Source organism: Acomys minous (genome assembly GCF_964271855.1).
Source record: "Acomys minous genome assembly, chromosome: 2".
Lineage (NCBI taxonomy): Eukaryota > Metazoa > Chordata > Mammalia > Rodentia > Muridae > Acomys > Acomys minous.
Genome location: NC_140484.1, coordinates 13,171,405 through 13,196,983, shown reverse-complemented (window position 1 = coordinate 13,196,983; position 25,579 = coordinate 13,171,405). Strand labels below are relative to the sequence as shown.

General features: G+C 50.4%; 2 protein-coding genes across 3 annotated transcripts in view; one reads left to right on the top strand and one right to left on the bottom strand.

Annotated features, from left to right (window-relative positions):
• SLK (STE20 like kinase) overlaps nt 1–3,936 on the top strand; it is a 54,725-nt gene extending 50,789 nt beyond the window's left edge. For both annotated transcript variants that reach the window (XM_084763070.1, XM_084763071.1), the window contains one exon: nt 444–3,936. In XM_084763070.1, coding sequence (XP_084619196.1) covers nt 444–590 — 147 coding nt within the window. In that variant the 3' untranslated portion in view covers nt 591–3,936. The remainder of the gene's footprint in view (nt 1–443) is intronic.
• A 1,880-nt stretch (nt 3,937–5,816) lies between these two features.
• COL17A1 (collagen type XVII alpha 1 chain) overlaps nt 5,817–25,579 on the bottom strand; it is a 44,965-nt gene continuing 25,202 nt past the window's right edge. Inside the window, exons 24-54 of the mRNA XM_084763057.1 lie at nt 25,081–25,143; nt 24,496–24,531; nt 23,920–23,973; nt 23,696–23,731; nt 23,163–23,198; nt 22,486–22,548; nt 21,510–21,545; nt 21,195–21,266; nt 20,379–20,405; nt 19,445–19,480; nt 17,609–17,644; nt 17,286–17,366; nt 16,150–16,185; nt 15,495–15,572; nt 14,789–14,842; nt 14,627–14,668; nt 14,398–14,451; nt 13,746–13,805; nt 12,907–12,957; nt 12,336–12,458; nt 11,703–11,840; nt 10,737–10,802; nt 10,259–10,399; nt 9,721–9,810; nt 9,512–9,622; nt 8,836–8,982; nt 8,259–8,609; nt 7,589–7,717; nt 7,295–7,357; nt 7,100–7,180; nt 5,817–6,792 (exon numbers count right to left, since the gene is read on the bottom strand). Of these exons, the coding sequence (XP_084619183.1) occupies nt 6,740–6,792; nt 7,100–7,180; nt 7,295–7,357; nt 7,589–7,717; nt 8,259–8,609; nt 8,836–8,982; nt 9,512–9,622; nt 9,721–9,810; nt 10,259–10,399; nt 10,737–10,802; nt 11,703–11,840; nt 12,336–12,458; nt 12,907–12,957; nt 13,746–13,805; nt 14,398–14,451; nt 14,627–14,668; nt 14,789–14,842; nt 15,495–15,572; nt 16,150–16,185; nt 17,286–17,366; nt 17,609–17,644; nt 19,445–19,480; nt 20,379–20,405; nt 21,195–21,266; nt 21,510–21,545; nt 22,486–22,548; nt 23,163–23,198; nt 23,696–23,731; nt 23,920–23,973; nt 24,496–24,531; nt 25,081–25,143 (2,444 nt within the window). The 3' untranslated portion in view covers nt 5,817–6,739. The remainder of the gene's footprint in view (nt 6,793–7,099; nt 7,181–7,294; nt 7,358–7,588; nt 7,718–8,258; nt 8,610–8,835; nt 8,983–9,511; nt 9,623–9,720; nt 9,811–10,258; nt 10,400–10,736; nt 10,803–11,702; nt 11,841–12,335; nt 12,459–12,906; nt 12,958–13,745; nt 13,806–14,397; nt 14,452–14,626; nt 14,669–14,788; nt 14,843–15,494; nt 15,573–16,149; nt 16,186–17,285; nt 17,367–17,608; nt 17,645–19,444; nt 19,481–20,378; nt 20,406–21,194; nt 21,267–21,509; nt 21,546–22,485; nt 22,549–23,162; nt 23,199–23,695; nt 23,732–23,919; nt 23,974–24,495; nt 24,532–25,080; nt 25,144–25,579) is intronic.

Genomic DNA, 25,579 nt, shown 5'->3' with positions numbered 1-25,579 from the left:
ACACAAAAAGTAGGTAACAGTTCTAATAAGTGCTGCCTGCTGGGTGATTACATTCAATGTTCCTATGACATTCCACCAAGGTAAGTCAGGCAGTGCCCCTCTTCTGTAGCAGAGAACTAACTGAGCTGCGATTTGTGTCTGGGACTGTGCAAAGTATGTAGTCTTAACTATTGAATGAAATGTTTGGGGCCAGGAAGGTGTTTTTTGTTTTTTGTTTTTAAAGATTCAAAAGTTACATATATGCACATGTATCTGTATGTCGGTATGTACATGTGAGTGCTATCAGGTCCCCACCCAATATAGGTGCTAGGAACTGAACTGGTCTTGTAAGAGACACTGAGCCATCCCTCCAGACCCTGGACAGTGCTTTAATCTTGGCTGTCAGAGTAAGTTCTGTGTAGAGTGTAAAACAGTGTATGATTGTTTGTCTTTTCCTTCTTAAGACACTGGAAGAAGAGTTTGCCAGGAAACTGCAGGAGCAGGAAGTATTCTTTAAAATGACTGGGGAGTCTGAATGTCTTAATCCATCAGCGCAGAGCCGGATCTCCAAATTCTACCCTATCCCCACCTTGCATTCCACTGGGTCGTAGCAACGTTCTCTGTCTGGATTTGGCTTCTAAGTACACCTTTGTATCCTCTTCATCTTCCACAGCGTGTATGAGTCACAAAGACAATCACCTGTTTCATCTTCTTGGTGGTTTTAAAATTTTCTTTCTTGGATTTTATTGTTAAAAAAAGATGAAGGGCAGATAAACTAAGATAGATGCTAGGCCATGTTGGCAAAATAGCATCTTGCAGTAATTCCCTAAGGTGATTTTGTATATTGACCTTAAATATTGTATTCTTTAGACACTGTTATTGAAAAACTGCCAGAGAAATAATGTTTAAAGTTATTTGGAAAAAAATCTGTTACATCATTAAGTATTAATAAATATTATTTTACCTGATTTCTCAATGATGCTAAATTCTGTAGTTAGGATTCTGCTGTTCAATTGGAATAATTTTCTTTTGGTAAACCAGCTCTACTTAAAAGCTATTGATTCAGTACATAGATATATTTTTGTCATTAAACAGGACCAGAATCTTTTAAAGAGAAAACTTATTTCAGTAATTTGTTACAAACCTTAGCCTGTGTGGGCAGGAGCTAATAATTGAGGTGCTAATTTTGTTAAGATAGTGCCTAAAACACTAAATTTTAAGCATATGTAAAATGGGGCTTTCCTTGTGATCAACAGGAACAAAGTGCCCTTTTCTCTGAACATTACTGTTTTAAAACCTTGCTTACATTACCATTTAACAGAAAATTACACACTAAAACAAGGGTTGCTTAAAGTTTGGAAGTTGAAAGAACTAGGTTAAAATGTGCAGGTTGATTGAGCTCTCCCACTTTCTAAATAATAATCCTACTCTCAGCAAATTTTGCTGCCACTAATAGCTCAGAGGCCTCTGGGCCTTGAGCTACAGTTGTCACTACAGTTCTGAAGTTAGTTTTAAAAGAAGCATTTTTCTACAAAGGATTTTCTTTCATATCAGATGCACACCAAAGTGACACTGTGTTGTTTCAAATGAGGTTATTCAAGTGCATTTTGGTTTTATTTTGTTCTATGGTTAAATGAGTTACTTTGAGTAGGAAAAGCCTGCTGGTACATGTGATCATTAATGAAGTGTCACTCTCAGTTCTTTTTGAAATTCGGAATCTCAGCTACTGTCAGTCAGGTCAACAGTATTATAAACAGCACATTTGTGAATGATGCTCCCTGCCTGCCATTGGCAACCTGTTCTCTTCCCTAGAGTACTAGGTACCAAATTGTAAATGTTTTGGTTCTTAGTTATCTTTTGAGGTTGGTGAAAAATAGAAATCTCACTGCAGTGTTGTGGGAACAGCATTTCATATTAGGAACATGTAGAAGTCTGCCATGCCGTCCTGCAGTTCACTTGACACCTGCTGGTGCCGACCGTATCTGGGTTAGATGTTTATAAATGCATGTGCAATTTTAATTCTATTGTTATTTTGAAAAGCATAGTTTTCCTGTACAACCTTGTAGGTAGCCTTAACTTTCAGCCAATTTTGTTTTTTATATAAATATATATTATATATACATATATATATATAATGTATGGTTGTAAATTCATACACTTATCACATGAATGTGTTACTGTATACAGAACTCTTTAATGCTTTATTTTCAGATGCTGGGTTGAAAACTGTTTGAAAGCCTTTAAATATATATCTTTATAAAAAGTAATATTCAGGATGATGATGGAAATTGTTTATATTGTTATGATAAAAGACGGTATTATGTTGCCAGTGTTTTTAATGATTTATTTGAGGGGGGAAGGGAAGGAAGGCTCTCATACCACTCTCGCCTTTGAATTTTTCAGGTCATTGGATTTTTACAAATGAATACTTAAGTCAGTGGACTTTATTTTCATATCGTTCAGGTAATTCAGACATGTTTCAGTCTGAATATCTGCCCGTCCTGTTCCTTGACATTTAGAGCATTGTATCTCGGAGGGAGGCTGTCAGGGTGTCTCCTGAAGCCTGCCCTCTGATTCCCTGCTCCTGCTTGAGTCCTGTGTGGGTGCAGGGACTGTCCACGGTGCACATGTGGAGGGGAGCTCTCGGCTCAACACTTCAGGTTATGTAGAGTAATAGTTAAGTATTTTGTAATAGAATGTGCTATTTCTAAACAAACTTGCCTGCTTCTTGTAAGGCCTTATACCAAGTAGGTAATAGGGTTGTTCTTCCTGCATGAACTGTAGGTGGGGAGTGTTTGCGGGACACAGGCCTCTTTGAAATCTGAGAGTACAGTGAATCGTGATTAGGCTGTTTGATTGCTGTGGCAGAACGTGCCATGCAATGGGTAAAGGAAATTGTCCGTGTGTGTACCCTCAATAGTCAGCCCCCCTGCCCCTGCATGCTGTGGACACGCCACACCTCCACACCTCTGCAGATCAGCTCCTAGAGCCTGCACACGGGGCTTCTTTAGGCCTGTCGGCCCACAGGCTGAGTTGCTGAATTAGCTGCTCTTTCTTGGCCTTTCTGTGGGTCAGGAGGAAATTCAGAAGGCTTTTACTTCGCTGAAAACATTGGAGCCTTCCCATGTGACAGGACATGGCAAGTTGTGACTAATAAGCAGCAGAACCAGAGCTACCTCTAAGCAGTGTTTCCTAAGCACATGCTCTCAGGCACACAGGCCCCTCCCCACGGAGGCTCTCTGATTTCTTGAGCATCAGCAAGTCTCAGAAGTAACTGTTTTTTATACTCTTTCAGGTCCCTTGTATCTTCACACTTTTCCCCACTCTGCACTGTGCTTATTAAATGTCAAAGGCTCCTCTAAGAAGCCAAATTTGGCCAAATTAATAGCTAGAAATCTGCTGGGCGTGGTGGCGCACGCCTTTAATCCCAGCACTCGGGAGGCAGAGGCAGGCGGATCGCTGTGAGCTCGAGGCCAGTCTGGTCTACAAAGCGAGTCCAGGATAGCCAAGGCTACACAGAGAAACTATGTCTCAAAAAAACAAAAACAAAAAAACCTAGAAATCTTATAGAATAAAATGCCTGGAACTGCAGTGGAAGAAGAGCATGAGCTCTAATAGCCTTCTGGTCCTTTCTGGGGAGTGATCTTGCAGGACACGAGGTGGTGTTTTCAGAGCTTCACTTAGGCCAAGGCCACAGCTGGTGCCTCTGCTGCTGCTGTTCTTTGGCTGGCATGGTTTTGATAGTGCCTCAAAACTTCTGCTACAAAGCTTGGGTAGAGGGTTTCTAGTTTCCTGTGTTGGCTGCAGCTTAAAAATGTGATTCTTTGCAGTGTAATAAGTTCACAAGCTAACTTTTCAAAGAGTTTGTTTCACATTATGCGTCTTGTCTTTTTGGGATCAGAAACATGCCTTTTCAATCATGGGATTGTCAGACAATAAAGTTATTTCTTAATCTGTTTTGGGAAGCCTTTTTTAAAAAAATTAGTAATCTTAGAAATGAAGCCAGATGTGGTGGCACACACCTTTAATCCCAGCACTCAGGTGGCAGAAGCAGGCAGATCTCTTGAGTTCAAGGCCAGCCTGGTCTACAAGACAAGTCCAGGACAGCCAGGGGGGCTACACAGAGAAACCCTGTCTTGAAAAAAGACAAAAACAAAAAACCCAGAAACAAAACAAAAAAAAAATCTTAGAAATGGGATTGTCCTGCCTGGAATACTTTGTAGCTCACCCCTACCCCCCCCCCCCTTTTTTTTGGCCCTAGTTACATTTTTAAACTTGTTCCCAGTCTTCTGACCGACCATGTTTTTCGTTGATCCTAGCTGTCTGTGGGTCCCCACCCCGCAAACCCATCCCTCCCTTCCTGGTGAGTACCTTCCAACTTCCTCCTTGGGAAATGCTTAAAGTGTTTTGTGTTGACATCTAGGTGTTTATGTGTTTGTATTTTCTTCAACTGGGATACATTATTTGTATCACTAAGTGTTTCAAGTCAATGGAAAACCATATGCTAAAAAGCCCTCTTGTTATTTGTCACTGGTAAGTTCAACACCACTCAGTAGACACTGGCAGCCCTGCTTGGCCTGGGCGCAGCGTGGCTGGGGAGGGCAGTGATGTCATTTTCTAATCTCGGAGCCTTACATACTTTAGAGCTCATTCCTGACCAACCCCCCTTTCCCAGTGAAACGGAAGAGGCTCAGACCCCCTATCCAGTGAGGCCGCGGCTCATCTCTGTTGTCCTTCTGGACTTTGTCTGGAGAAGTTGCAGAGTTGGACTTTTCTCCTGTTTGTTCTGGGTGTAGATCGCAATGGAGACTTTTAGATGACATCTTTGTAAAGTCTAGTAAGAAGGGAATGTTTCCTAGGCCTGGCCAAGCAGGATAGGAGTCATCACTATGTGATACTTGAGCTCCAAAGTAAAAAGTCCTGTTTCACAAGGTTTTCACTGTGAAACTGATAAATTCTTTAAAAAGTAAAAGACACATTGCGTTCACTGTTCTACATAGTGGGTTCTTTTCCCTGTGGGTGTAAAGCCAGCTATCTGAAATTGTGAAGGCTGTATGAATTCATTGGCAAATATTCTCATGTGGATGCTTTGGTGCCGACACTGGGATCTAACAGCCAAGAGACCACGGAGCAACTTTCTGACTCTTGGCTTCTGTGTTGCGCTGCTCACAGCCGCTGTGGGAGTGGAGCTAAGTTGTGTTTTCTCTAGGATGACATGTGAGGTACTCGGGGGAGAGCATAGGAAAGTAACACCAGCCTTGAAGAGTAGAGGTGTAGATGTGGATTTAGCCATTGCAAAGTGCAGACTAGTTTACCGTGCACTTTATGTGTGCATTTCCCTTAGTAGACATCTGTAGCTGTGTAGTTGGCCTCCAGTCATACATCAGTTGCACAAAGAAGCTGCTAATTTGTTGTGTATGTGTTTATATTTCAAGGAACTTGGAGAAAACAAACTACTTTGTCTGGTATGTCCAGCTTGAGCTAGTAGCTTCAGATAAAAGTCTGCCTTTAGAGATTTCAGTGATAAGATGCTAATACCACCAACTATCTCTTCCTATGTTTGTGATAAACAGTGTTAGAATCAGACTCATTTAACCCAGACTCTTTTTTTTTTTTTTTTTTTTTTTTTTTTTTTTGGTTCGAGACCGGGTCTCTCTGTTAGCCTTGGCTGGCCTGGACTTGCTTTGTAGACCAGGCTGGCCTCGAATTCACAGCAATCCACCTGCCTCTGCCTTCCAAGTATTGGGATTAAAGGTGTGCCCGGGGCCAGATTCATTCATTCTTTCTTTTTTTTTTTTTTTTTTAACTTTCTTACATGATTCATAGTAAACATACTAAAAAAGAAAAAAAAACTTTAATTGAAAATTTTACAATTGAAATGATTTTTCATCTTACAGATGACATAGACATGTTTTTAGATAGTGAAAAGTGCTTAAGACCAATTGCACCCCGTCTTCCATGCCACTTCCTAAGTGCAGAACAGGGGGTCTGGAAGCCATGTTTCTCCAGCATCAGGAATTCTGTGTCCTCTCTTCTCTTCCTTCCTTCCCCACTGCCCCTCCTGACCTGTCTGCTGTGGTCTAGTGTTTGTTATTCCTGGTGTGTACCTATGGACACAGGCCATAGCTACGACCAGTCAAGCTTTGTAAGCTGGTGGGAAGGTGATGACATCTGTACTGTGATAACTATCTGAAATGTCACCTCCTTCGAGGAACTTCTGAGTCTCTTCAGTTGCGAGAGTCATTTCTTTTCTGTGACTGGAGAATACAGAGTGAACAGGGGAGGAAGAAGCTGACAGCACAGTTTTTTTTATAACAATAAGCAGAAATCTTCATCACCTGTCACCCCTATAAAGGCCCCCCACCCCCACTTTCCATTTCCTGGGCTCATTTTTAGGCAAAGCTCCAAGATTCCCCAGCCAATGTTTCTGTAACTGGTTGGCTTCTGAGGTCGAGGCCTGAGCTCAGTGCTAAAGAAGCCAGGGAGCTCAGCTCTATACAGCAGAGAAGTTAAGTCTCATATTTAGCACTGCAGCTATTCTGAAGGTCTGCCCAGCCAATGGAGCTGTTTCAGATTGTGTGTCTTTGAATTTTCTGTATGTGTATGTTTTGTTCAGACTAAAACCAGTGTTGCTAGGTGGCTTGGTCTCAGCAGGCTGTGAATCATTTCCAGTTTTCACCTCCTGCGGACTCTTGGACATAGGTGCCCAAGCGCACTGCAAGGACTGGTCCGAGAACTTGGTGGCTCTGCTAAGTGCAGCTTATGGCTTGATGGCAATACTTCTCTTCCTCCTCCCAGCGTAGACCTGGTCACCTGAAAGTCCACAGATGAGTAAGGGTTAAATACCTTGTGGCCTACGACCTTAGTAGGGCCAGTGATATCAACAGTGGTTGCTAAGGTGGCCTGAAAGATTAGTCCTTTCTAAAACTTGCTGCTTTTCAAATTATTTACCCCATTTTGTTACCAGGTGGTTCCTCACTCCGTAGCAGCTTTGGTCTTCTCCCTCCCAGCTGTGCAACACCATTTTCTGCATTAGTTTTTGCTTGACTTTCTCAGACCAGCCCAGAACCAAATTACCTCTTCTCTGAAGAACCCCAGAAGCCACACTACCAGTGCTTACCTCTGTCACCTTTCTCTCCTTTGTTCCCTCGAGGGCCAGGTGGCCCAGGAGGACCTCGTGGTCCAGCAGGGCCCCTGTCACCTAGAGGGACAGAGAGGGTATGGCACAGTGTGACACCTCAGTGTGACACCAGCAGAAGGTCGACTTCTCAATAAGATCAATAGATACTAACACATGCTCCCTGCTGCCACTTACCTTTGGGTCCTGGGGTTCCCACCTCTCCCTTCTGCCCAGGTGGGCCTGGGATAGTTCCATATGCTACAGGGAAGGAAAGAATCTGTCCTGAGACTAGAGTTTGCCTGAGGCTTGGGAGGTCAAGGGGTTTGTTCAAAGCAGTACAAATGGTGGTGGACTCTGGACTTGTACAAGGAACCAAAGCTAGGCTTCCCTGCTTTGGGCATCTCAGCTACAGGGAGATTATCAAGTTGGTATTTGTATGCCAGGCCACACAGCAGGTTAGTGGTGGGAAAGCAATGGGGCTTTGCTTACTCCGGAAGAAGTCCATGAGGTCCTGTGTCACGTTGCTGTAGGCAGAGAAGACCTTGCTGATGCCAGGAGGGCCTTGGGGCCCAGGTGGGCCCTGGACAGTGTAGGCCATCCCTTGTAGCAGACCCTGACCTGCAGAATACCAGGGCTCAGGTGTAGGAAGCAGACGCCACTGTTCCCTCCCTCCCTCCCTTCCTCAGCAGAAGGGCAGAATCCTCACTGTCTCAGTCAAAGCAGCTAAACTAGAAACGTCCTGAGGAGAAAGTTCTGCGGTTTCCTTGTGTGTTCACCCGAGGCTGGCCTTGCCTGTTGCACTAGTCCTTAGGGGCATTTGGACTTCAGGACTGTGCTGATAGCTACAGGGAGGAAGGACTTCTTGGCTGACAACCTCCACAAAATCCTGTGAAAAGGCTATCACACTCAGACTTACCTGAGCAAAGCACCAAGCCCTCCAGTGTGTGCCCTGTTCCCCACAGCTCAGGGGTCAGTACTGGGGTCCCTTACACCGAGATGGTGTAGAGTTAGGTTGGGGGTCTCCTTTCTTTCAGTCCCTTCTGATTCCAGAGCTGCTATCTACACAGCCCAAGTACATAAAAACTGAGGGCCAGTCTGTGACGCCTAGATGCTGGGGTGCACACCTGCTCCTCCATGAGGTTCACAGGTCCTGACTTACGCTGCATACTCTCCGACACGTGCACTGCCAGCTTGTTGTAATCCAGGTCTCCAGTGAAGCCAGCCCGGAACGGACCACCGTTGGTGCCATATAAGCCACTTTCTGCAGCTGCCCCATAGCCTCCGCCTGGGCCGATGTCAGTACCATAGGGACCCCCATCTCCTGCACCAAAGGCTCCACCTTCGCCCAGGGAGCCTCCATTGGCTCCCCCTATGCCCATGGAAGAGCTATAGGAAGTGCCCCTTCTGGCTGAGGAGCTGCTACCCCAGTTGTAGTTCTCTCTTAAGTGACCATCTCCAGGTGGCCCCGGAGGGCCTGGAGGGCCAATGATAAAGCTGCGGACATCAGGACCTGTGGGGTAGGAAGATGCATTAGCCCAGGCTGTAGTGGGCAAAAGACTTGGGAGCCCCTTAGTGACAAAGTGAACTTTGAGGCCCTTGCACAAGCACAGAAGAATACTGGTGAGCCAAGAAACTGGTTTGTGCAGACTGCTGACAATCTTGTGCCTTCTGCACAGGAGGCATGGGAAGGTCTAGGGGGGCGGGGCCCGGGAGGAGACCAACATCAAGGCACCTACTTGTGAGGTAGCTAATCAGCTCGCTGCGGAAGTTATCACTGTTTTCAGCTGCATAGGTGGCCAGAGCTGCTGAGACACCTGGGGGCCCTCGAGGACCTGGGGGTCCTGGGGGTCCTGGAGGGCCTGCGATGGAGGACAAGCCAGCAGCTGTGTGAGAGGGGAGGAAAAGAGGAAGGTCAGCGTCCTGGGCAGAGAAAGCTAGATTCTCCACTTGGTGTTGGCCTACTGTGAGCCCCCATGGGTGGGATGAAGGAGACGGGGGAGGTGGAGGGTGGAGTAGAGGAGGTGGGGGCTGCCTAGCGGGCCTGTTGTATGCAGGAGGGGAAAGGTGGAGTCCTGGGTGGTCTCTTTCTGGCATCATCTAGGAATGGCTGCTTCCAAGAGGCCCACACCCTGTCTCCTCCTAGACCTCCTCCACCAGGCGTTAGAACTCTGATTACATGGCTGATCACATGGCTCATGAGTTGTGAAAAGGGTTTCTTGGCCTGCTATGGGTCATGGCTCCTCACAGCTGTGTGGCCCTCTCCAGGGCCCCTAGGCCCATCCTGATGTATGCTCCACTGGGGAATGGCATATTGATCCAATTCTCTATGGCAGTTCCTAGTGTGGACTGGGGATGCTCGCAAGGTCAAGCGGCAGCCCTCTGCCCTTCTCTTCCAGCCCCCTAGTATCCTACTGTGCAAGTAAGATGAGAGGTCCTCCACACTGATGCTGGACCATGCGCTGCCTGGCATCCCGGGTGGCCCCGGGGGCCCTGGAGGTCCAATGATGTTTCTGTAGTCCGACCCTGGGACATCAACAGGCAGTAAGGAGTCAGTCACAGCCTGAGCTAAGGATTCAGTTTCCATCCCCAACCTTTTGATGGATGTCCCTGCTTGGCCTTACCTTGGAGCATGGTGAGTAGCTCTTCATAGGATGTTCCTGGCAGACCAGGGGGGCCCGGTGGGCCAGGATGCCCAAAGCTGATCCCAGAACCTGGGGAACAAAGTCCCAAGTTGTTGGGGACTCACACGGGACAGGGGAGGACAGATACAAATGGCCAATGCGGGAGGAGGGTAGATAGCAATTTGGACAGAAGTGGGGTCTGAGGAAGGGAAAGAATGATGGTAGGAAGTTAGGTGGAGAGGAGATGCAGATGCAGTCTGGGCAGTGGTACCCAACGGGGAGGGCACTGAGCAGAGCATGGGTCTTCACTGATTGACAGCTGTTGGGTGTGGAATGTACATACTGGTGCATGTGTGTATTTGCTTTCGCTTCCTTTCTCATGGGACTTGCTCTTTCTATGAGCAGCTCTGGAGAATGCTGCTTCTGTAAGGGTCAGTGCAGCTGGTGGACAGGGGCAGGGGCAGGGGCGAGGCAGGTGGGGCTGTCTCCGTGGCATTGGCGGCCCTAGTTCACATTCCAGACCCTCCTGACCACTCACTTGACATATAGTTGAGAACGTGTCTGCTCAATTCTCCATAGTCCAAAGACAGGAGGGACCCATCTCCACTGACTCCTGGTGGCCCTGGGGGACCGGGAGGGCCCACCAGGTGCTGACGTAAGTACTGCCACACATCGTTCCCTGGGAAGGAGAGGGCATGCTTTATGAGTCCAGCCCAGAAGCCCAGCCTGGTTCCCAGTAACAGTTGGGAGTTCCTGGTTCTTGAGAGACATACACACTGGTCAGGAAAAGCCAGCCTGCTCCTAGGTGCCTGCAGTGTAGGAAGATGGGAGATTCCTGTGTTTGAGGCCTTTGTGACTCAGCACACCAGGAACACTAAGTGAGCTGCTCCTTGTCATGGAGGACTTCCTCTTCCTTGCAGCCCTTACAGAGCTCAGGCAGGGACGTGTGTGCCCACCAAAATGAGGTCAGAGGAGAGTAAAGAGGCCCTACTCTTAGCCCACCGTAGGTGACTCACGTCGCAGCATGGCCAGGATATCTTCTGAAGAGGAGGCGGAGGACAAGGCGACACCGTAGCCGGACGCTGTGGGAAGAGGACCTTATCTGACCTCCTTGGTCTTGGAGCAGACCCTCCGCACCCAGACTCTGAAAGGTCAAGTCAGCTAGTCGTCTACAGGTGAAGTGATTGTATGGGGCATTTCCAACTAGGCAGGAGGCCAGAAGAGGCCAGTAGATGCTGGCTTTTCATTCAGAGAGCCATGTTCTAGAATATGCTTTAGCCTGACTCCTGCTAGCCACTGCCAAGTTGTGAACAGACATGGGCCCGTGCTTGGCAACAGGCTGGTCGAATGCTTTGCAAGCTTGCCCCTAGTGTGCCTCTGTTCCCAGCCAGATCCAGTGTTTGCTGGAGCTGGGCCCTGTGGCCCAACTGTGATGAGTGTAGAAGCAGAGGTTTTATATTTAGGAGAAGGGTAGAACAACCAGTGAATTAAGAGATGAGGTTCAGGGGGGCGGGTATAGTGGAAGTCTTGGTTTCTTTAAATGCTCAGTTGTGCTTTGTAAACAGGATTTTGTTTTAATTCCAATATGGGAGGGATACGGAGCTGCTTTTCGTTTGTCCACAGCGGGTAGCAGCATTCTGTGGCTCGGAGCAGGGTGGGGTCCTTGCAAGCTGGAGATAGTTTTAAAGAGGGGTTACTGCTGAAATGCCAGAGCCCACAGAGAGGCTTTGAGGACACTGAGAATGCTTCAAGGAGATCCTTGGAGGAGGAAGAATCAGGACCCTAGCCAGCCGGAAGTACCTAAGGAGAATCCTGCCCCCTCTCCTTATTAACCTTTCTCTCCTACTTAGTGTTGGGGGGTTGGCAGGAGGGAGGCAGAGGCTTAAGAAATATAAATTAAAATACGTTTTAAAAATCGAGGACTCTTCAAGGGAGACTCATCAAGAGGAGGGCAACAGAGCACAGGAAGGTGACAGACTTACCCCGTAAGTAGCTCACCACTTGGCTTGCCAACTGGGCATAGTCGAAAGTCTCTCCTGTAATGGTGATGACAGGCCCTGGAGGACCTGGTGGGCCTGGGGGACCCTGAACTCCAGAGAGATAGTTCCTGATGCTGTCACCTGCAACAAAGTAAGAGATGAAGCAATTAAGCCCACTGCCAAGAGCATCTGACCTCCACGTGATCACGGGGAGGAAGGAAAGCCTGCCCTGGTCCACACAGGGCCTGAGCCAAGGCCAGCAGGGAGCTTGGATCGCTTTGCTACTGACGGAGAAACTGAGGCTAAGGCCCGTGCTGTCCATGAGGGTATGGACTGACAAGACTCCGATTAGCCATCCCGTGACATATCACCCATATGCAGTATGGGAGGGGCATGGACACATTTGAAAATGCGAGCATGTTCATATGTGTGTTCGTTTTTGTGCATGTGTATACAGACAGGTAGGAAGAAGATGAGTCACATGTATGGACAGGTATGTTGGTCAGCTCTCTGACCTGCAGGCCAGGGTTTTATGAGTGGAAGACCTGGGCCTGGCCACATAGATGACTTCCCCAACACCCTTTCCCATCTTCCTCAATCTCCTTTCCAAGGTGTGGGGTGACAAGAGACACTCACTCTGCATGTACTCTGCAATGTAGTGCTGGATATCCTGGCTGGAGCTGCTGAGGGGGCCTGGGGGCCCAGGGGGCCCTGGAGGGCCAGGTGGGCCCTGCATGTACATAGTACTTGATGATCCTCCTGTAAGGAAAAGACAAGTGTCCTGACTCAGTTTCCTCACCCTAGGTCAGACCAGAGCATCGTGTTCCTGCCTGCTCAGAGGCTTTCTCTGTAGAGGAAACAGGACAGTGGAAAATGGAGGAGCCATATCTGCAAGGCACAGAGCTGACCCAGGCCAGACCGCCTGTCCCTTTCTTTCCTTCAGCAGCCTGCTCACCGCCCCATAGCCTCCCTTCTCTCAGGGCCCCCACGGCTCCCAGAGCCTGCTCCATTCTCATCCCTGGTCCCCAAGCTCTCTGTCTGCTGACTCTCGATTTGCATGCATCCTTTCCTTCCATCTCATGCCGACTCTCTGAAGCTACCAAGCTAACATGGAAATCAGAGACGAGTGGAGGGGTCCCCTCCCTTACTGGAACACCAGCCTCACATGGAGCATGGCAGAGGAACTTCCGTCTCCTTTGGTTCTTACCGTGCGAGGAGCCACCAAGGATGCCAGGAGTACCTGGGACACCAGGATCACCTGCAATCCAAATGGAGAAGCCCTGTGTGTACCTCCTCCTCCTCCTCCTCCTCCTCCTCCTCCTCCTCCTCCTCCTCCTCCTCCAGGTAGCTCCCTAGTTAAGTTCAGCACCTTAATGGGTGGTTCAGCAAACATTCCATGTCTACGGTCTTGCTTGCAAAGATACCACGTCTCCCTTTGGGGAAGCTTCCTATGAGCAACAATTGCTAGGCCTGCATCCCTCTTTGAGCAGTAACATGCACGCATGCATACATGCACACACACACACACTCCTGCACTGCACTCAGGCTTGTACATACTTAGCTATGTGACTCACTGATCTACTTGTGTGGATCAAATGCACTTTAAATAATCTCAGAGTTCTTGCGTGGGTGGGTGGGTGGGTGGGGTGGGTGGGTGGTGGTGTCAGCTCTTGCTACCTCACCCCTCCCTCAGATTATGTTTGAAGTACCCTGATGTCCTCTGAAGCCTGGAGGGCCTTGCATAAGGACACTGCCACCAGATACAGTGATTTCCACTGGCCCACTGTGAAAGGGGGTTGGGGTTCCAGACAGAACCCGGGTGTCTCCTTCTGCAAAGCCAATCAGGTAGAGATCGTTGGCAGTTCCTGACCACCCTGCCACTTTCCTACTCCCATCACGTGCTGTAGGCTGCTGAGCTGCTGCTGGGGTACTTGGCAGGAGAATCAAGATGTGTCCCTGTCCATCCACCCTCATCCACATTCTTTGGCCACCAGGCAGATGAGCAGAGGGCACACTGGTTTGACATCCCTGAGAGAGTGCTCTTACCTTGGTCTCCTTTGGGACCTGGGGGACCCGGCGGACCCGGAGGGCCAGAGAACAAAGTTTCTGCGAGGAAAGAAATAGTGCAAATAAAGTGCTGTTTCTCAGAAGCAGCAGCTAGCACAGAACCGGCACATTGGAGATGCTCAGGCAATACCTAGCATATGCATGTGATTTGTAAGGATGTGTGTTGAGATGTTTGCATGGTCAAAAAGTTGGGCATAATAATGAATGGAAAGGTGACTGGGTAGACAGGCGGGTAAGTGGGTGGGCGAATGGATGGATGGAGCTTCTACAAGGGACATGCTCTGGCCTAGTGCTCTTCGTATTCCATCCATTTCTTTGTTAATATTGCTGCACTGTTTGTGTACCCACATCCTTGCCGCCTCATCAAATCCCCCACTCTGAGTGCAGCACACAACCAGGCCTCTGTTACTCCCCAAGGGCAGCGCTAGTTCTTCCTTCCGGCCAGTGTCCCAGTGTGGTTGGGTCACCTTGGCAGTTTCCCCATATGCATCAAGTAGCAGGGGGAATCTGTATTCGCTCTCCCCTCAAAAGCCAGAAGGGGGTGGGGGCCCAGCCAAGAAGATCGCTGCTCAGACCACAGTCAGGCTAGGTCTAAGGTAGGGCTAGGGGTGACTTGACGCCTCCATGTTACCCGAGTCAGTGAGGAAAGATCCTGGTGGGCCCGGTGGGCCTGGTGCGCCTTCCCCTGAGGAAAAGAAACCCAAGTCTCAGTAGTGCCAGCAGACAAGCCAAGGGCTTGCCTGCGTGAGGAGGCAGAAGCACTGTCCTGAGAGCCATCCCAGAAGGGTCTGGGCTCTGGGTCTCCTTAACTCCCACCTCCTCTGTCCTTGTCCCCTCTTAGCAAGAAGGTCAGCTCTCACCTGGTGGGCCTCTGGGTCCTGCCGGGCCTGGCATGGAAGGCCCTGTAGAAGGAAGAGAAAGTGCACGTCTTTGGGGGCTGCTTGACCCCTAGGGTAGGATCTGAGCTTCCTCACAAAGTCCTGCATGTCCCCTGGCCCCCACGATTCCCCATCAATTCTTACCTGGTGGCCCTCGTGGGCCAGGGGGGCCAGGGGGACCTCGTAAGTCAACACCGTCTGTGGAGAGAAGCAAATGGAAACAGAAGGCTGTGGCCCAGCTCCTCTCAACCATGCTCCGGACCTCTCACCAGGATGGCTAGTCTCTGAGCTGCAGCCCTGATTTGCACGGTACCCTCTCGGACCCCATCTGCTGAGATGCCCCATTCAGAAGCAGAGTTGGGCTGCATGCCGCCGCCGATGGAACGGGGCACGGAGTGATGGGTGAGAATTTGGACTTTTGTGTCAGCCAACCAGAACTCAGGTCTCCACTTCTGCATATGTAGCTGGCAACTTGAGGCAACTTTTCACCCTCTCTCAATGCCTGCTTCCTCCACCATACACCAGGGCCCCTGAGACCTGTACCATAGGGACGTTGAGATGACCCCGGCTCAGCAAGATGCCACCAAATGCTGAGCCCCTCACGCACTGGCTTCACACTGCTCAATAACCCACAGCTGCGCCATCCCTGTGACTGTGCCTCGCATACCAGACACACCCTGCTGTTCTTATCATCTTCCAAGGGAGCAAGGCCATTCTGATGTGAGACTTTGTAATGACTCATTGGTGCAGCTGCCCCGGGGGGGGGGGGGGGGGGGGCGGGGCTGACATCACTGTCATCAATCCCATCCCATCCCCAGTGACAACTGCCCTGGAGAATGGTTGCACTCACGGGCAGAGAGGACCTCTGTGATGGAGCTGCCACTGTTTATGAATGAGTCGCCAGCAAGTCCTGGCTCCCCTCGTGGGCCTGTGGGGAGGACACAGAGTTATGGTGCCTACTGCTTTCAGCACAGAAGATTCCTGTGGGGCAGGGCCTAGTTGAGGGAGGGTGTGGCCAAGTCAAGGAAGGCGGGGCCTAGAGAAGGGAGGCTGCATTCCAGCTGAACTGAGGAAAGAATGGCAGGTAAGTGGAAAGCAGGACCAGGGCACCAGTGTGGCCAAAGCCTGTAGCGACTTGGACCAATGTTTCCAAAGCCACAGTTATCCTGATACTTGGACAAATCACTGGACATTAATGTTATTGTCAGGGTCTGATTGTCTGAAGCCCAAGGCCTGTGAAAATAGTCTGCCTAACTCTAACCAGAACACCACAGAGCCTAGGTCCTCCTGCCCTGAGGACCCTTGACCCTCTCAGAAGTATGAAGTCGGATGAGAGGAGGAAGAGGCTTTGCGAGGTCCATGGTGAAGAGCCTGGAAGGCCCTGCTATTTCTTCCCAAAGCATGCATTGCCTCCTCCATCTAAAGTTCAGGGACTTAAACCTCACCTGGAAAGAATGTCCCCCTGCCCCAGCCCACAGCCTGTGATTTTACAGGGTGTGACATACCTTGTTGTCCTGGGAGACCAGCAGGGCCAGCAGGGCCTGTAAACAGTTACAGAAAAGGCTAAATCTCTCTCTCTCTCTCTCTCTCTCTCTCTCTCTCTTTCTCCCTCCCTCCCTCTCCCTCCCTCCCTCTCTCTCTCCCTCCCTCTCTCTCCCCCTCCCTCCCTCCCTCCCCCTCTCCCTCCCTCCCTCTCCCTCCCTCCCTCCCTCTCTCCCTCCCTCCCTCCCTCTCTCTCTCTCTCTCTCTCTCTCTCTCTCTCTCTCTCTCTCACACACACACACACAGAGTCACATGAAAAGCCGAGGAAAGGCAGGTGCCTGGGGATACACAGGGATTCTCTCAGAGTGTGGACTAGCTGCCTACACTATGATTGATTAGACACTTTTTTAGGTCTCTTAAATAGCTGCCATGCTTGCATAGGAGTGGAGCACATTTGCATGGTATATAAACCACGTACTTAGTTTTAACATAAATATTTTAAATAATTAAAACACATATAACAAGAGAGCAGACATTTGGAAAAATAGGAAAAAAAATCACAATTCTTTAGCTTGCAAGCATTTCATCATCAGCTGCCTTTTTGTTTGTTTACATCTTGTAAGAATGTAGTTGTAACCACAGAGCTTACACATGTTCCTGACAATCAAGCTCTTTCACCTCCTCACAGCTTTCTTCCACATTTCTGCAGCCATTTCATGCTGCTGGAGGATTTGGTGTGTGTGTGTGTGTGTGTGTGTGTGTGTGTGTGTGTGTGCGCGCGCGTGCGCGCGCCCGTGCACATGCACGCGCGCCACAGCACTGGCATGTGTGTTGCCCCAGATATCTATTGTAATATCTTCTAAGAAATAGTCAAGAGCCTTCGTTCTGATGGTCCCAGCCAGGCTCTGAAGCCATTTATACTGAAGCCTTCCCCTGGTGTCTGCTGGCTGTGGGACCTTAGGCAAACAAAACCGATCCACTCTGGGTCTCAGCTTATACGCAAACGCAGAGCAGAGCATCAGCTCCTCTGTCATGAGCGCGGGCTTTCTGGAGCCCTCCTTCCTCTCTTTCCATAGCTCCTGCCCTGGTGTCAGGATTTGAACAACTGTGGCATCTATCCTGTTGCAGATTGGGGACAAAGGAAAAAAACCAGACTGACCTGGGGTCCCTGGAGGTCCTGGGGGTCCCATGGCACCGGGAGGTCCGGGAGGTCCGGGGACAGTGATGGTTGACGATCCCTCTGGAGATGGAAGGAACATGGGACTGAGCCCCACTTCCCCCCTTCAGAGGTGCCAGCCCCAGTAGGCTGCAGGCCAGCCAGGCAGGGGCTTCTGCTTTTCATCCCTCTGCCGTCCCTCCCCTGTGCTGACCCACAGAGCTTACCTTTGTCCCACCCCCTGCCCACCCGCTGACACTGAGGCAAGATGGCTCACATCAGACAGGCAAATGGAACTCAGGGAGAGACCCTTCTGGGCTGCCTACCTGAAGTCGTGACTCTGCCTGGAGCGCCAGGCTCACCTGGGGAGAACAGGAAGAGGGGAAAAGGGACCAATCAGGACAACTCATTTTCAAAGTTGCCAATTGCTTCCGAGGGCCACCTGCGGTCCTCTTGCCCCCAGGTTAACATTTTATCGTTCAACTGAGACCTAGGGCCCAGAGCCTCAGTCTTCCCTCAGAGAAGGGGTTTCCTAGAAGGCTATGGAAGAGTTAGCCCTTCTGTGAGGCCAGAGTGGGGCTAACCTGAGACGCATTCTTGCCTCCCCCCCATCTTTTCTTCCTATAATGGCCATAGATGGAAATATTATCTGAAGTAAAGGGGTAAATCAAAGCCAGGATCTGGTGTGTGAATTCTAATCCCCTGGGTGACAGGACAGATTGGGCACCATGAAAAGGGCGTTGGCAATTGGCAAATCTGGGTGAGCCTAAATTACAAAAAAGGTCACGGCTCTTTCATGCCATTGGCCTCAAGTGACAAAAATGCAAATGTAAGTGAAGGGCTTCCAGGAAGAGGTCCCAGGATTTGTATGTCCCCAAACGTATCCATCATCCCATGCCCCTCTTGACTGGCCATCCATGGATGCGCAGCCTTGGGGACAGCAAAAGGGTGGAGTCGGGCGTGAATCCTGAGGCTGGGAGCCAGGCTTGGTATTAGAGAGCCTGACTGGCATGCTTGAGTTTACTCCCAGGGCTAAAGAAAAAAGCTCCACTGGCCAGGGTCCTTCCAGGGCTCTTTAAGGCCTGTGAACGATTTACCTGAGGCCCCAAAGTGGAAGGGTAGCTTTAGCTTCCTCTCAGGGAGAGCAAAAGGCTGGCTTTGCTCACATTCCCCCAGCAGGGGGTCAAAGCCAAGACAGATCAGTGAGAACACACTCTTAACAACAGTCCGGTGAGAACACACTCTAACAACTGACCACCTGACTCTGTGGTGCGTCATCTCCTTCAGTGACATCTCTACAGAGGAATGGTTTGGGTACCTCAACCCTGTGAGTCCTTACTGAAGCCACCAGATTTACTGGCCTGGCAAGTATGAACTCAGTTGTCCCATCAGTTCAAAGATCTTTTTGGCTCAACTGTTCATTGGAAATAACAGTTTTTAAAAAACTACCCCTACCCCCCACCCCAGGGTTCCACTAAGAGTGACAGTGAGTGTTTGTCATAGTTGGGGTGCCAAGGTTCAGGAGCATAGAGGCATAGGGACAAAAAAGAGTGTGTGTCCCTGAGCACTCTGTTTTCCTAGGCTTGCTCAGGGCTGGGGTCTGATGGGCAGGTGAACTGGAGTGTCACTCTGTGCCTGCCTGCGTGGCACTGCCTTGCCCCAACCAGACCCCTTTAATCCTGTGACTTTGCCCCTTGATGGGGCTAAACACGCCTTCCTTCCTATGGAGAGAGCTGCTTCCTCAGGTGTGGTGCCCTTAGTCACACCGGAGAAGGCCAAGGGTGGCCTAGTCTCAGAAAGCAACATGCCCGTGGGTATGGTGCTTAGGTGACAAGGAATACTTTAGAGGCAATGTAGGCATTTAAAGCAAACAAGGGATTGGAAAGCCTGTGTGCAAGGAAGTTTCCTTTCCTGTCCTCCTGCCACAAGGATCTGGGGACATAAAAATAAGTCTCAGGTTTGAGACCGAGCAGATGTTGAGAGCAGGTGAGCCTAAGGACTCAGGGTCAGTGTTATTCCCACAACCTTCGGTCGGAGCCACTAGATGCCACTGTTGGTCCAGGCTCTGGTCAGAGCCGCCCTCCTGTCTGTTCATCCCTCCCAGCTGTAAAAATGGCTGGTGAAAAGAACAACAAAAAAACTTATTGGGAAAAATCACGTACCTTTAGTCCCTGGCCGTCCAGGGCTACCAGGAAGTCCTAATGTGATTAAACACAGCTCAGTCAGGATGGTTAAGGCCCAGCGGTCTGGATGCCCACCCTCCCGCTCCTCCCTCTGGAAGTAACCAGCTTTTGGCCACTCAGTGTGGTCACACTGGCTGCCAGGTGGACACAGCAGGACTGAGTCAGGTATTGCTTTAAGTCGCATGGGGTGGGAGTAGGGCTCTCACCCAGAACCCTGTCTGTCTCTGGGAAATGGAGGCATAGCAAAGTTTGGTTGAGGCAGAGAAAGGCTTTGGGGGGGGGTGGGTTCCTGTCTCTCTGGTTACCGAGCTGCCACTGTCCGTCTCCTGGCTGGCTGGTCAACCACTGCAAGGCCTGCTGTAGCCAGAGCAGCAGTCAGAGCAGCAGCAGCCAGAGCAGCAGCAGCAGCAGCCAGAGCAGCAGCAGCAGCAGCCAGAGCAGCAGCAGCCAGAGCAGCAGCAGCAGCTGCCGGCCTTTGTGCAGCCTGGGCTTAGTCTCACTATCTTTGTGTGCCTTTAGAAACTGACGGGGTGGGAGTGGTGAAGATTTCTTAAGCCTGAATAGGTTTTATTGGGTGGGCTGTAATTACAGCCGTCATCCCAGGGGAACCCTGAGAGGCAGTGGAGTTCTGGGGAGCACAGAACTCCTAGCCAGCAATGTCCTTCCTGGGTGCTCCTACAGCAGAGGGGGACGGGGCACAGCACAAGCAGGGTCTGACATCACCGATAGCAGAATGTCATCTAGAATGTTCTGTGTTAGGTTTTTTGTTTTTGTTTTTGTTTTTCTTATGGTGCTTCTCAGGACTCAAGGTGACAGAACCTGAGCCTGTTTTGCTGGAGGTAGGAGAGGGAAGGGCAGGCCAAATTGTCCGGCCTGGGAGGAGATAGAAGCAGGGAGGGACTGGATGACTCACCCTGAGGTCCTTGGGGTCCTGTGAGACCTGGAGAAAAGGAGAGACAGTTCAAGGGTTAAGGACTGTTCCTAAGAAGCCACAGCCTTGACTGCAGGAGCCAGCGGGCATGACAGCAAAGGTGTCACAGGCTATAGGAGGATAAGCCTCACAGTGGTATAACCCAGACCCCTCCCATCTCTGGGCAAAGAACAATTCTATGAGCTTTGCCATGAAATGATCTGGTGCTTCATTGGGCAATGGTCCTAAGCACATTTGGGCTCATAGATGCTTCAGGAATACAAGTATAGCGAGGAATCCCCCCCCCCCCACACACACAATGCCAAATAATTTCCTCCATTACAGTTCACCGAGGGGCCCGGGGTCCTGTGCCCTCAGTGTCTGAGTGAACAGTCACCTTGTCTGGTTTTGATTTGTTCTTCCCACAGACCTGAGAACCCTGCTCTTGTTTAGCCCTCGGTGGAGATGTTAACAAGGCCCCTCCTCTCTGACTGGTGAAGGCCTAAGTACAGGCCCAGGAGAGGAGACAGAGAAAGGCTTAGGCAAGAGACTGAGCTTGAGTTCAAGTCTGCAATTTTAAGAGCACTCTCGCCCCTTTCTAGAACTCCAGGCCTTCGTCTGTTCATTCCTCTTTTCGAAATGTCATCTTACTGTTAGAGTTCTCTGTTGAGCGGCTGAGGGCCGTGGGATAAGGCTCATGCACACACAGTGAAGCACCCATCAACCTACCACACCCCCAAGAGTATACATGCACAGTGGAGCATCCTTAAGTCACACACACACAGACATGACCGTGGCTTCCCTTTCCAGTCCCATTACCTGGCTTTCCTGGGTCTCCAGAGGGTCCTGGTGGGCCCCGGGTTCCAGGCATTCCCATCAGGCCTTGCTCACCTGAACAAAGCATGGAAAAAATGGGAACGCCTTTCACTTGGAAAAGCACCTCAGAGTCAGTGGGTATTCCCCCTGAGCGGTGTGCTGGTCACAGGCAGGAGGAAGCACCTAGTGACCCAGACCGCTTCGTGTCCCTTTGTCAATAGGACGGAAGGCCAGGCATGCAGGTGGGAGCAAAGGAGGGGCAGGGACAGGGACAGGAGGGCAGTCAGTGAGAATGAAGTCCACAGCACAGCAACTAACCTCTGGGGCCTTGCTGTCCATCAAGGCCAGCGGGACCTGGAAAAGCAGAAAGTAGAGTCTGCAAGTCTTCCGGATTCTCTCTCCCCCCTTTTCCCAGGAGGCTCGGAGCGCATGACCTCCTGGGTGGAAGGCTGATGCTGCTCCCAATGTGGTTGCCAACCTGAGGAGCCTTGTCTTTGTGATAGCCCTGACACAGCCTCCTTCCTGCCGCTCCTCCCAAGGCAGCGTTTCTCCTCTGGGAACATCCAGGACACCCTGTCCCCATTGTACCAGCAGAGCAGTGCCTGCCTCATTTACCTGAGGACCCAGAAGCGAACGTCCTTCGGGACGCTGTCACCTGTACTCTAAGCATATTGCCAGCCTTCCAAAGTGGGGCCCCTCTAGGACTTGCCTTAGTAGTTAGAACTTTGTCTAACTCTGCGTGGAGAGACTTTCAAAGTGGCCATGATTAAATGCTTTCTAAGTCTTTAGGAACATCTGAAATGTTCCTTCATCTGTCTTCCAGGCTGTAAACAATCTCCCTAGGCCCCTGTCACCCCTCACAAGCTTTGTTGTAACTTGAGAAGTGGTATGCCCACTTACCAGCAGCATACTCATCCTGCATACAGTAGGCACTTACTAATGCTTAGTTACTGAACAGTAACGAGAAGGTGTCACATCCCCATTGGTGGGGCTTGAGCTTTTGTGGGACTCAAGGCTGAGACCAGACTCCCCGGAGCTCCCCTGTGCCTGCAGAGGCACCCTAGTAACAGCTAGACAAAGGGTGGGTGTGGCCTGGATCTGGCTATCCCTGAGGTGGTCGACTGAGGGTTTCATGGAACCTCAACCCTTGTCGGTCCTTAGCAGACAGGAAGTAGGTAGGGAGGAAGGGCCATGCCTATTCCAGAGCAGTGAGAAAATTCCAGAAAGCTGCAGCTAGAGAGCCCCAGGAAGGACACCCAGCTCAGGCTGTCACCTGCCTTTGTGGGACACTTACCCACTGCACCTTTGGCTCCAGGCTCACCCACAGCTCCAGAAAAACCTCGGGGGCCAGACTCCCCTGCAAAGAACAACAGACCTGCTGCTGGAGGCTGGCACGCTGCCACCACAGGTAGTCTGCATGTATCTGTTTCCTCCTGCTTCCTTCCTCTTCACCCAGATGATCTGAGAGAGGCAGCCTCTGCTTTGACTCTGAGGTAAAAACCACCTCTCCCCTCCACCCCATAGACAGCAGGTTCAGATAGACCCAGAACCCATGCTGATCTGAGGGGCACGTGTATGCATCCAACTTCCTCGGAAAGAACAAGCTACCCAATGTGGTCAAAGCATCATTACTTTCTGCCTCCGTTTACCCATGTGGTTGGCAGGAGGCGAGCAGCTGAGAGGGCGAGCGGTGTGCACTCTATGCTGCTTTGGGAGTTGAGCTTTAATCTTCCCATTTAGAATTCTCCCAAAGAATCTAAGACAGCTGTCGCCTCTGCACCAAACAAACTCGGTTTGTAGCTAAACAGATCACATTCAGACCTCCATCCCCGACAGATTTGATTTTTGTCAGGTCTTAAGATTGTAAGTGATTTGAGGGTTTTGAGACAGAAATTCCATCTCATCCTTCTGGTGACTGCTAGATCTTAAATGGTCACGAATGGGTTAAATTCCTGGGTAGGTAGGACTGACCTGTGAGGCCTCTGGGTCCTTTCTCACCCTGGTCACCTAAAACAAAACAAAACAAAAACAAAAAACACACACAGGGGCGGAGAAGAACGTGAGTTGTGAGCAAGGAAAGTCATCACCCCTCACGACATGGAGGCCTGCCAGCGTCCCTCAGGCAAGATGCTGTTGAATCAGTCCGTGGATGACAGTTGAGGAGACAATCCACCCACAAACTGATTCCCCACCCTCAACCTCTGCTGTGGTGTATGTAGGTGCCCTGGGCCCAAAGAGGAGCAGGCCAGAGGACAGACACCTCAGAATGTGCCTTCTCACCACCATGAAGACCACTATGTGATGTGGGTACTTTGTTTCCCCTCTTTGTGCCTCAGTTTCCCTCTCTGAGAAGCTGGGGAAGAGTGACCTCTCGGCTCCCTCTCAGCCCCAGGGTGCAGGAGCCAGAGTCATATGTGTGCTCGGACCCTGTACACAGGTTGTGTCTGGGTGCTAGGAGCGGAGCGGACCACGGTCATGACTGAGCAGCGGCGGGAACAGTATACCTTTCTGTCCTGGTGGTCCCATGAGTCCTTTGTCACCTGAAAGGGAAACAGATACCTTAGTGTAGAAAGCCCTGTAGGAGATGACTGAGAAAGGTCAATGTCTGCCTCTGAAGACAGCATACCCCAGTACTGAGGTCACCTCCCTGCTTTGTACTTGGTAGTTTGTGTGTCATGCCCATCAGCCCCTAAACCCTGATTTTTTTTTTTACCTTCCCCTAGCTTACCTTTGACACCAGGGAGTCCCACTTCACCTCGGAGCCCTTGGGGACCCATAGAGCCTGCCCAATGAGGTAAACATACAGTTAGATGAATGTCCCACCTTTGGAAGGGATGGACACATGCATACTTGTGCGTACACATATTTTGAAGCAGGAGTCAAGGGCTGCTCTCCATGGACTCCCTCATCTCCCCATGCTCCTGCAGGCTCACTCTGGTCCCCATCCCCCACCCCAGCCATCAGGCTCGGGCATTAGAACCCCCCCACCCCCAAAGAATCCTGGCAGATACCCTGGCTGCAGCTCTCGGGGTAGCAGGATGGCTTATTTGACCCACATGGGACAAGACAGAGGCTGGATGGATGGGAGCTTCCTACTGATGAAGCTGCCACCAGTCCAGAAGTGGTTTGGACAGGACCCACCAGGACAGCCAAGCTCAGCCACAGGCTACGCTGTGGACTTTTGTTTTATACGTCCAGGAGGCTCTCTCTCTAATCACTTCTTTTGCTTTAAAGAAATGTTTGGTTTTCCCTTTAACATCCCTTTCTTTGCCATAGAAGCAGCACATATTTACAACACACTGACCTGGGGGGCCCTGGGGACCAGGAGAGCCACTGGGACCTGAGAAGTACAGGAGAGACAATCATTAGAAGGCCACATACTGCCTGGGACAACCAACCCCAGTGGGATGGGCAGGTGAGGTACAAGGAGCTCATTGTAAGGGCCGTGTTGGTCCTTGCTGGGACAGTACACTGGAGGGTCCAGTGGTGACCCTTGTTGCTTGGCAGGGTCTGGAGACCTTTGCTTCTCTCTGAGACACTGAGTCTAGGTCAGAGGTGGAGAGGAGCTGGGCATCAAATACTTGCTGCATTGCCTGTGTGTATTTGGGTCCCAGGCATGACAGGAAGTCATCTGGTTTCCAGTAGAATCCACTCAGATTAGACACTGCATAATGTGCCCACTGAACAGAAGCAGGAATCTGTCCCAAGCCCTGCTCTCAGGCCAGAACTGTAGTCGTCCAGTCTGGACACTACAGAGAATCCTTTGTGGAGGAACACTTGTACAGACCTGAGGCTAGCCACCAGTACTCTTCCCGAGCCTGGGACCTGCTTCTCTGAATGTGGCCCCTCCCTGTCTCCCTGCAAACTTGGGTTGATCTTCCTGACATACCTCTGGGACCCACAGAACCTGGCACACCAGGAAGGCCCGGAGGACCTTGTTCTCCAGCAATCCCTGAGGAGAAATGGAAGAAACGTGTTAAGAAAATTACACACACACACACACACACACACACACACACACACACACACACACCCTGACAGTCACATTCGGAATGGAGGCTTCCCACTCTCCCAGTGGCCCAGCGCCATTTGGTGGCTCTCACAGTAAGGAAATTCATCTGCAACACCCTCCATGAAGTCCCAAGAAGGACTCAACAAATATTCGAGAGGTTCCGCAGTGACTTTACCTCAGCTACCTTTTTTTTTTTCTTTTTTTCTACTAAAAGATTCCTGGTGCCTTTCTCAGTTTCCCATAGCACCGGTCTCATGACTGAGGAGCTGAGTTCAAAACCTCCATAACCCCATGAAGTTCCAGGCTTCTGAGCCACTGGCTTCTGTCTTTTGTCCTTCGAAGTCAGAGTCGCAGCCCCAGAGGCTGGAGGGCATCG